This window comes from Otolemur garnettii, unplaced genomic scaffold, assembly GCF_000181295.1.
Source record: "Otolemur garnettii isolate 467f Iridium unplaced genomic scaffold, OtoGar3 scaffold00092, whole genome shotgun sequence".
NCBI classification, from domain to species: domain Eukaryota; kingdom Metazoa; phylum Chordata; class Mammalia; order Primates; family Galagidae; genus Otolemur; species Otolemur garnettii.
In genome coordinates this window covers 3,604,595-3,615,693 of record NW_003852487.1, presented here as the reverse complement: position 1 = coordinate 3,615,693, position 11,099 = coordinate 3,604,595, and the positions used below count along the sequence as shown (strand labels likewise).

Here is an 11,099-nt window from a genome sequence, read left to right as displayed (position 1 = left end):
CAGGGTCAGTCCTTAGACACTGCCAGGGGAGGGGCTGATGCCTATGTGATCCCTGGGAGCAGGTACAAGGAAGACAGGCAGTTTGGGAAGGCCAGACAGAGGGAGGGGTGGTATGCAGTGGAACACGGGCCAGCCCCTCCTCTTCCCAGAGAGACAGAGGCAGATGGTAAGCTGGGGGAGCTGGGGACAGAGGGGGCCAGCCAACCCAGCCCAGGCTCTGATAGACGCCCATGCCCCTCCTGGCAAGCCATGGGGATACAATCTTCTCAAGTTCCCGGGCCCCAACTTTTGCCAGCTGTGTGCAGCTGGGGCCTTGCCCTGAGGAAACCCAATACTTGTCGGGGTGGGAACTCTGAGGCCCTCCAGCCCCCTTACCTCCTCCTCTGGGCTTCCCCTACCAGGGCTAGGCCTTAGGTCCATTTGTGACATGCTGGGGCACTCATCCCAAGGACTGTAGGCTGTTAGTGGAAGAGGCGACAAGTGTGGCCCCCTGAGCTGGGACTCAGCAGGTGACCTCACCCTGGGAGAAGCTGGAGGTGGTCAGAGGACTGCCAGCCCACCCTGGAAGCCCAGCAGCCCCTCCTAGCCTCCAGAGCTGTGCATGTTGTGTGTGTGCGTGTGTGCATGTGTGTACCTGTGTGTGCGTGTGCATGTGACAGGCACAGGCTCCCAGAGTGGAGGAGGTTGAAGCCAGGATGGGGTGTGGGGAAATGGGGGCAGGAGGAAGTTGCCTGGGCTCCACCTCTACCTTGAGCCTCTATTTCCCCCATGAGGCCCTGGCTGCCAGTGAGGCCTGTAATCACACCTCCCACTGACCAAGCTCTGGAAGCTTCTGGATCCCAGGGCGGGGGGTGGGGCAGGGCCAAGTCCCCTGGAAGGCCCCTTTCAGAGTCTATCTCTGCCCAGGCCCCACGCTGGAGCTCTGCACCCCTCAAGTGCACCCCACTCTCCAGATGGGAAGACTGAGGTCCTGCCCAGGGTGTCCTGTCTCAGCTCTCTAGTTCCTTCCCAGACCCTGGAGGGAGGGGGATGTGTGGGGCGGGGGCTGCCAGATGGCAGTAATCCTGTGTCAACAGGGGCTTAGACACCTGCCCTGTTCCTCCCTGTCCCCGCCTGCCCAGCATTCCAGCACATCTCAGCTTGTAGGGGCTTTCCCCATTTGGTGGCCAGAGTCTTGGCCTCTTATTTTGAGTGTGTGTGCTGTCACCCCACTCCCAGCATAGTCTGACTTCACAGATAGGTCTCAAAGACCTGTCACTCCCCCTGCTCATGGTCCTGCTATGAGTCCACACCCTGGGAATGCCTGGGTACTGTCTCACAAGAAAATTTTCTGGACATGCTTGGAGCTAGAGATGTCATGGCATTTGGAGGAGCCAGCAGCCCCCACATGGTGCTGAGCTGCAGAGCAGGGATGGTGGAGGGCTTGAGATGGGGTCTCTGCTGGGGCAGAGGATCTCAGGGTCACAATCTGGGGTGGCCAGGCCAGGTGGGCAGGGCCCTGGGATGTAGGAATGGAGGCTGGGACTGGAGAAGGTGGGACTGAGCCTCAGAGCTCCATGCAAAGAGCCAGGACATGGGCCAGCCAGACAGGCAGGCACAGTGCCTGAGTGGCTGTGGCCAGCTTAGGACAGTATCCTGGTGTGGACATAGGTCACTCCTATGGAGCCTGCTGGGAATGAGACTAGGGTCAGCACGGCCTTAGGGTGTTACCCATGCCTGCCCTCCTGCTCAGTCCAGGCTGCCCCTTCATCCCACATGGTGGTTCCCAGACCTGACTAGAGCCAGCCCACGCACTAGGAGAATATGGCCCTAGCCAGAGCATGTCCCCTGCAAGTCTGCCCCTCACCCCAGGGCCCACCGACTGCCCTCATTCAGGGCCTCCAGATTTCTGTTTAGTGGGTATGCACGTTGTGAGTGTTACCCAGCCCCTCTCAGGTCTAGGTTTTCCTGATAGGACCACAGACCTAAGGGCCCAAGGACACAGCATCTGGCTGGGCCCTTCAGGCTTAGTTCTGGGGGCCCAGCCTGAACCTGGCCTTCAATGGTTCTGAGGAACTTTGGGGAGGAAGACAGGAGCCCCTTCTTGCCCCACCACCTGCCCCCTGCCTGTCCCACCCATCCAGCAGGCGCCCCCTCCTCACTGTCCTGCCTTTTTTCAGGGTCCGACAGGCCCCTTCAGGGGTCTGGATTTCCATGTCAATGACTGGGCCAGGCTGCCTGGTAAGCTGGTTAACAAGCCCCCAGGCCCGTTGGGGAGGCCCCGGTGTTAACACAGGCCCCATTCTCTCAGGGCCCAGCCTCCTGGTTGCCATGGTGCCCTGTGTGGCCCTTTGGGCTGCAGCTAATCCTTTCTCTGGGTCTTTCATCCTGGTTGTCCCACCCCCAGGCTGGTCGCTGGTGACTCAGCCATGCCCAACAAGGCTGGTTTCTCTGCTGGGGTCAGGGTAGGGCATAAATCCAGTCCCTGTGGTCCCCAGCCCTTTGTGGGTCCAGCCCACATCCCTGGCCCTCCCTCTCTGGGAACTCTCATGGCGGGAAAGGAGGCTTTGCCAGGTGGAGAGTACGGTCCCTAGATCTGGCCCCGGCTCCTCCATCTGGTTGGCACTCACCCTACGGCCTCACCTTCCTCTGCCTGGCACTCCTGCCGCAAGCCTCTGGTTTGGAGCCCTCTTCCCAGCTGCCCTTGAAGCTCCTCCACACTGCCTGCCAGTATTCCCAGAATGTCACCTTTTCCCAGAGGCTATAGGTTCCACCCTCCGACTCCAAGGCTCTATCCCTCCTAATATTCTAAGAGGATTGCTTGCTGCCTGTCCTTCCAGAATGCCTGATCTACAGGGGTAGGGACTTTAGCTCTTAGGACTTGGCTGGCCTTTGGCAGGTGTGGGAAGTCTCCCTTAAAGAACAGGGGGCTCTCAACTTGGAGTGGTGGGGATTGTGGCCCAAGGACAAAAGCAATCAAGAGTAGGTAAGATCCCAAGTCTGGACTGATATGACACTACCCTCATAGTCCTACAGATACTTACCCACAGCTGCCGTTGCTCTTTTGCGAGACAGAAGGGATAAGAAATGGACCTGTTGGACAGCTGAGAAGACTGAGTCTTAAGAGTGTATGGCTGGGGCCTCGTAGGGGAGACAGAGCCTGACTGACCCTGTGGCCTCCCCCAGGCAAAGGGGAGAGAGCCCTAGCTCCATCTTTCACTGACATTTCCTCTCCTACCTCTCAGCTTCAGTCTGCCCTAAAGGAAACACCACCCCAGGGCTCAGAACCTGCTCTGAGACCTGCCTGGGGTGGGGAGGTAGGAGGAGCTTGGAGCTCAGCTGGGAGGGAGTGAGAGGGGCTGATGAGGGGGTGCTGTGGAGGCTTTGCTGGAGAAGCCCCAGCCAGCCTCAGTGTCCTCATCTGTGACACAGACTGAGGAAGATGCTGCACCACTGGGTTTCTCAGGAGATACAGCTACCTTCTCCCCACCCCCAGACCCTGTAGGGAGGGATTGTTAGGAGCCCTGAAAGAAGGAAGAGGGGATGAGGACAGGCAAGGAGCTTCTTCCTGCATTCAGCGTGGGCAAGAGTGAAATTCCAGAACTCTCCAGGGAGACCAGGGAATATCCAGCCCACAGCTGCCATTGGCTGCACTGCTGGGGCCTGTGGCTGCCCTGACCCTATACTTCCTGTCCATCCACCCCTTCCCAGAGACCCTCAGCAGACTCATCATGAGGGTTGAGGGTCTAGCTCCTTTGACAAATGGGAGATGTCACAGCCCAGAGAGGACAAGAGATTTGCCCAAGGCCACACAGCAAGAATGTATGGCTATCTGCAGAATGAATGAATGTCCTAATGGATGCTGTGAGAGTCGCCAGGGCCTGGGTGGGGGTAGGAAGCATACTGCCCTGGCAGCTGCTTCCAAAGACCAAACACCAGCTTTCAGGGCCTCCCTTCCCCAGGTGCTGGCTGGGGGTAGAGGTGGGCCGTGACAGCAGTCTTGCTCCCAGCCACCCCTCCTGCTGTGGTGGGGGTCTGGCACAGTCTCCTGGGGGCACTCGGATCTGCCTTTGTGTGGGCACCCTTAGCCCAGAGCAAGTTGGAGCACACCACCCACCTGGGAGTGGGCCAGCGTCATGTCCGCAGGGGCCTGGTCCCCCCCAGCTCTGTCTTCCTCCATCCCCCCAACTCCCAGACTTAGCCCTCAGCCCAGCCCACCCACCAGCTCCTTGGCACCAACTAAATTGCGGTGGCTTTTGTTCAGAGAATTTGTCTGCTCTGAGGCTTGGTTTCCTGACTTGAGGAGATGTAGATGAAAGTGGTCCCCTTAGGGCATGGCCGTGTGAGAACCCCAGGATTGGCAGAGGTTCTCCTGTGAGGCAGAGTGGGGAGAGGCTATGGTCTCCTAGGTGCAAGTTCCTGATCATGTTTTAAAACTAGTCCCTGAGCAGAAACCGTGTGCCTGGGCCAGGGATTTGGCCGTGAATAAGACAGACAAGGTCCAGGTGCTTTGAAGTTTCTGGCGCAGCAGGATAATGATGACAATAGCACTAATAATAGTAACGGCTGTTATTGCACCCTCACAGTATACCAGGCCTGATGTGCATGAGCTATGTCATCATCACAGCACTGTTTGAAGCAGGCCTTCTAATTATTTCCATTCTACAGTTGAAGAAACTGAGGCACAGGGAGGTCCTGTGACTCACCTATTGTCACCCAGCAAATAATTAACAGGGCCAAGATTTAAATCCCAGTAGTGTGGATTCAAGAGGCAGATAAGCCAGCAGAATGCCCTTGAGCAAAGCACCAAGCCCCTCTTAGCCTCAGTATCTACTGGGGTCCCACTATGGAACTCAGATCAGGTCTGATGCAGTGGATGGGGAGGAGTGGGTAGGGGAGTGTGCTGGGACAGTTCTCATTCTGTGGGGCCTCCTCCACTAGGAGTATCCCTTTCAGGACCTGTAAAATGGGGTCATTATCCCAACCTTACCTAAGAGAGACTGCCCAGCTAAGGAGCCCACCAGCCTTGCCTGAGTCCAAGGTGAGCCCCGCACCCTCCGCCAGAGTGGGCTGGGGTCTGCTGAGAAAGCCTCAGGCAGGGACGCCGGGGTCATGGGAAGAGGCCTGGGGGAGGTCCCTGTAGACATACCTGGGCAACCTAGCCTCCTAGGGGCTGTGGGAGACACATTGGGGCCAGCCCAGCCCACCCACTTGCCTGCTCACTGGCAGGGCCAGAGCTGCATGTAGCCCCTGGGGAGGACAAAAAGAGGCAGAGGAACCGGCTTTGTGGGACACCTGAGCCCGCTGACCAGGCCTCCCAGGGGGCGGCTGCCTGGGGGCTGAGAGGCAAAGGCCAAGCTTGTTCCCACCGCCTCCCCCAGAGGCCCCAGGAGGAAGCAGGTCAGCATGTGTTAGGCCAGCTGGGGCCTGGGTCTGCCCCGACCCATCTGCTGGGCAAGGGAGACCAGGCCCTATGCCTTTTGGCCTCAGTTTCTGTATCTGTGACTAGGGACACTGTCCCTGCTATGGTTGGCCTGAAAGAGCAAGACAGGCATGTGGGACCACCAGCCCATTTCACTGATAGTGAAGCTGAGACCCTGAGCAGTAAAGCTCCCAGCTCTGGTGCTGCTGGGCCACTGCTCAGGCTGAGGAAGCCCTCCGCAGATGGCCCCAGCTTCAAATTCTGGCTGCACCACCTCCTGGCTGGGTGACAGTTGAATCTTGGTTTCCACATCTTGTAAAGGGCACTTCGAAAGATCAATGGACCATGTGCCTGGTGCAGGTGGTTAGAGGGCAGAAGGCGCCTTCCAGCCTGCGGAGTAATCTCAGGGAAAGTGCTGGGAGTCCAGCCACACTCTCTGGCCCAGGGCCTGGTGGCCACTTGCCTGGGGCTCATGCCCAGACCTGAAGGCTGAAAGAGAAACTTCCTGCCTAGGAGTAGACAGGCCTAGAGCCTGCAGGAGGCTGGCGTGTCCATCTGTGCCCCTCTGTCTCTTGTGTCAGGCAGGTACCTGGGGCTCCCTGAACCAGCCAGGGGCAGAGGAGCAGGGTGCTTTTTTCTCTGTCCCTTTAGCTGCACACTTGGTGGTCAGGCCTGGTGCTGTCCATTCTCTGAGTTGATACCCCCGCCTGCACCATCAAGCCAGGTTGGCTGCTCCCCAACTCACACATGCCCAGGGGGCCCTGCGGCCCAAGCCTGCCTTGATGAAGAGCAACTGGCTTAGCAGTGAGAGAAGACCCACCCTCTGAGTCCCTGGTTGTTGGGGCATAGTGGATTGAATAGTGGCCCTCCCAAAAGGATATGTCCAAGTCCTAAATCCCGGAACCCAGGAAGGGGACCTCCTTTGGAGAAAGTGTCTTTGCAGATGAAATTAATTTAAGGATCTGAAGATAAGGACACAGACACTTTGAGGGAAGGCTGTTCAGGGACTGGGGCAAAGACAGGGGTGAAGCAGATGCCCCCAGCCACCTCAGGAGGGGTCAGCCCTGCAGACACCATGAGACAATAAATACCTTTTGTTATAAGCCTAGTTTTTGGTAGTTTTTTGCGCCTGCCTTAGAAACTAACTTGATGGATGCAGACAGTCTCCCAGAACCTGGGAGAAGCAAGAGCCTGTCCCAGGGCCCTCCATGGACACCAGGGGCTGTTCCCCAGACCCCTGAACCCCAGCTCAGGTTTCAGCTCTCTGGTCTGGCCTGGTTACAGTAGGGGCTAGTAGTGGACAGGGTCTCCTGTACCTGCCTCTCCCCACCATCTACCTTCCCATGGACTGGTCTCCCTCCAGGAAGTCATTGTCTCTCCTCTCTTCTGAAGTTTTAGCCCTTCTAGGAAGGACATCTCCCTTAGCCCAGACCTAGGAGCCCCCTGAGTTCCCTCAGTAGTCTAACCAGTCCTTGTTGGTTCTGGCTTATTGAGTGCCAGAGTGCGTGAGTGAGTAAGCGAGCCAGGAGCCTTATTGACCCCAGTGCCTTTGCAGCTGCTGTTTCCTAAACAGAATGACATCCCCCAGGCCTCATGACACCTCCCATGCCTTGGTCCTCACATATGCTTGTCCATTCCCTTCTGGGCCATTAGCCTCTTTAGTTTATGTTCCTGCCCTTTTATTTTATCCCACTGACCCCCACAGAAAGTTCTATGTTTGCTTGCACAGGCTCCGCTGGCCTCTCTCTGCAATACTGTGAATTCTAGGGGCAAGGCTGAGTCTATGTTGCTCACATTCTCTCTCCAATGTCCCACACAGGGCCCAGCATCTCAGTGATATTTGCAACCAAAGGAAGGGTTTGGTGGTTCTCAGAGCTGTCCAGGGTGACCCCGAGGAGTCTCCATTGTGAACTTCCCAGTGGTCTGCCCTGTACCAGCCGGCCTCTAATGAAGAGCCCATCCTCTCGCCTTGTGCCTGGAGGGGTCTTTAGGCCTGGGCCTAAGAGGACATACCTAAAGCCCTACTCTATTCTGAGCCAAGCCCAGAGGGGCCCAGACGCCCAGTGAGAAGGCTTCAGAGGGTTTCGAAGCAACCGCTGTTAAAGGCACCCTGACAGGGAAGGAGACCCATGGGGAGTCCAACCCCATCCTACCAGGGCTAGGTGTGTGCCCCTAAGCAAATTCTATCCATCGTAGGACCCCTGAGTCTACTCTTTGGAGAATTGTCCACTGGGCCCTGGGGTCTCGGGGAAGAAGTGACTCAGCCTAACCAAATGCCAAGGGGACCCATTCCCCTCTGCCTCTTCTCAGTGAAGAACTGAGTCTCATTCTGGCCCTGAAGTACAGTACTCAGGGATAGGGAGCAGGAGACAGAGGCTCCACCTGCTCTAGGGATGGAGGCAGCTGGGGCAACAACGGAGGTGAGGGCATGCTTCCTGGAGGAAGAGGTGGTGAAGAGTTAAGAACACCAAGAAAAGACAGCTCAGCTCCAGAAGCCCTACTTCTTCGGGGTAGAACCTTCCTGATGAGGAATGACTTCCATCCAAGGTTGTGGCCCTCTGCTGGGCAGCAAGTGTGAGTCAGGCCACCCCTCAACCCCAGACTTTGCCCTAGTCCAAAGTAAGTCCTGGCCTCACCCTCCCATCTTGGCCTGACTCTTTGCAGAACAAGTATGAGGCAAGCCCAACCCACCTCCTCTTTCCAGAGCTTCCAGCTGTGTCAGGGGAAGGAGCCATCTCAGGGCTTTGGGCGTGTGTGCACAGGACACACATATCCCCTCACCTAGACAGCCCACATGTGAGGACTGGCAGCATGCCATGGCCACCATTAGTCCTCATGTACATGTGGACACACACATGCACATAAGTGCTGTGCTGTGACCACACCAGGCGTGTGCCTGCCTCATGCATCCCCACCAGAGTGACATGCCCATTTCCCTCCAACAGTCCTACTATGTCCCAGAAGACATGATTAACATGGCTCTCCCACCCCTCAACTCTCTGGTTAGGTGATAAAATACGTGGTCATCTTTGTTTGGGGCACTGAGAGCAGCTGTACTGAGTAGGAGGGCTGCAAAGAGCTGGTCTTTGGCATGGAATTGGGGGACAGTGAGCATGGCCAGGCAACGCCTAACTGGGTGGGGTGGGGCTGACAGGGATCCACACCTGAGTCTTTAGGAGGAAATGCAAGGCCCTGCAGCTAGGATTTGAAATTGTCGGCGATGGCTGCCCAATTCTACCAGCAAGGATTGGCCTGTGGTTTGTGTTAGCTGTTGACCAGAGGCCGAGAACAAGCCTTGCAATCTGAGCAGAAGGTTGGTAGATGATGGCTGGGGGAGGAAGTTGCTGAAGGAGTAGAAGAGGCTGAAGAAAGCCTCAAGAGAAATGGAGAGGGGCTGGGGCTGTCTCAGGGCCACTGTGCCCACCTGCAATCCAGCCCATGCCCTACTCATGGAGCTGCAAAGAAGCCATGCCTCTTTCTAAGCAGTGGCCCTGGGCATGGGCAAGGTGTCTGGAGGGCTGGAGTCCATGCTTCTCCAAGACCCCTTATCTAAATGGCTGTACATGCATATGTACATGTCCTGGAGGGTGACCAAACAGCCTGGGAGACTCCGGACCCCTAGCCCCCAGGCTAGGGCTCTTATGGGCAGAGGCACATCCCTGTCTGGCTCAGGAGGCAGCAGTTCCCAGGCCATCACAATGGCCACACAACAGGGGCCCCTGGGGACGGAATCTAATCTCAGGCTATTGAAGACCTGAAAGCCATGGCCCCTGCCCCAAGCCAGCAGACGCGCCTGCTGGCCCCACCCAGGACACCCGATCCACTGTTGCCCTGACTCAATGGGGGACACTCTTCCCCCAGGGTCCACCCCCCCCACAGACAAGGAGGGAAACTGGGTCACTGGGATAGAGTGACAGTAGTGGCAGGTGGGGACGAGACAGGAGGGAGGGGTGCCACTGGGTATGGCCCAGCCTCTGAGGATGCACGAGGTCTGAAGAAGATCTGCCCCAGGGGCCCAGAGACCCAGGGAGGGCTCAAGTGACTGCTGGTTTGTGGAGGGAGAGTGTAGGGAGCAGCTGGGCCCAAATAGAAGTATTCTGCCTAAAACTTTACCTGCAGCTGAAGGCACAGCCAAGCCTGGGGACCCTCCATTCCTCCATCCAGCGAGATGCCAAGGGACCTACTGCAGCTTGGGCCACCTTGCCACCACCCTCTGGAGCAGGCTGGCCACTTGCTTTTTGGCCCTGGCAGTCTCCTGGCCTCCAAAGCTCTCCAAGGAGAGGCAGGGAGTGGCAGGTCTGCCAGGAGCTCCTTCAGGGCACAATGAGCAAGGCTATCTCTGCCTGAGGGTCTCCTATCACCACTCTGCTCCTGGCTCCGCCTCCCCCCAAGGGGAGTCCTAAAGTCTCAGCCCCTCAGAACTGCAGGATTTCCTGGGGTGGGTACTGGAACAGTGAGCCCAAGGATGGTCACTGCTGGCCTTCAAAGGGGTTGGAGATGCTGCTACTTATTGTGTGACCCTGGGCTGGGCCCTGCCCTCTTGGCTTCAGTCTTCCCATCTGTGAAATGGGACTTTGGCCCCAGGGATAGATGTGGACCTAAGGGGGAAGTAGCTGGGAAGACTTCTCAAAGGAGAGGGAGACCCGAGTTTTCCATGTAGAGCATAAGAAAGCGTGGGGGCCTGGTCTGGCAGAACGCAGGGCATCAGGGCGCAAAGCGATAGAGGCTTGCAGGGGCCAGATCATGATGACCAGTGAATGGCATGGCAGAGCCAAGGGACATGTCAGGCCAGAACACCATCTGTAAGATTCAGGGATTGCCCCTCAGTATCTGGCCAAGCCCACTCAGCCAGCACCCAGCTAGCTCCAGCTCAGGACTAGGAGGCAAAGAACCTTGGGGAGGAGCTTGCATGGAATGTAACCCAGGGAAATTGTGGCCTAGAAAGAAAGTGGACTGGCAAATCAGCGCCGGGGGTAGGAGGGAAAATAAGGGACTGCTGGGCCTGACGTTACTGTCAGGCAAAGTGGCCACCCAGAATGACCTCAGAGATTGCCAGGGCAGCTGGCACGCACCCCTGCCCATTTCCATACTTCCTCTGGCAGCAGGGAGATTTATGATGTTGGTAAACATTCAGCCACGCAGGGCCTGGGGCCGAGCCTTCATGTGGCCAGACAGTAGGACCTTCTGGGAGCTGGTGGTGGTGAAGAACAGAACCACACCCAGGCATGTACAGACTGGGGTGGGGGAGGTTTATGTAGACCCCTCCACCCACCCTGTCCTGTGTGACCCAGGCGACTAACTTCCCTCTCTGAGCCTAAGCTTCCGCATTTGCAGAAGATGCCAGAGCCCCACCCTACCAGGCCCAGGGGGGGCTCTCTGCCTCCTGCCCCCACACCCTGGGGGCCAGCCTTCCCTGCACTGGCAGAGCAAACTGAGGTAGGAGATGTAGGTGGGGGGAGCACCTGTATTTTAGGACAGGATCAGTAGAGAGCCCAATAGCCCAGGCAGGAGGAGGGGCCGGGAGGTAACCTGGCAGGCTCGGGGTTCCTGCCGCTGCTTCTGTCAATACCGCCTTCCTGTTTTGGAGATTAAAACCTCGGCTGAGCAAACAGCTTTCCAGGAGACTCCCCCTCCACCAGCACCCTCCCATCCCTGGCCATGTGCTGAGGTCGGGACAACCTGGAGGCTATGGGGGGGG

General features: G+C 57.5%; 1 protein-coding gene across 1 annotated transcript in view; it reads right to left on the bottom strand.

Annotated features, from left to right (window-relative positions):
• The window catches only part of GRIFIN (galectin-related inter-fiber protein), a 19,115-nt gene extending 14,998 nt beyond the window's left edge, over positions 1-4,117 (bottom strand). Inside the window, exon 1 of the mRNA XM_012808683.1 lies at positions 4,097-4,117. Within this exon, the coding sequence (XP_012664137.1) occupies positions 4,097-4,117 (21 nt within the window). The remainder of the gene's footprint in view (positions 1-4,096) is intronic.
• Between the last annotated feature and the right edge of the window lie 6,982 nt (positions 4,118-11,099).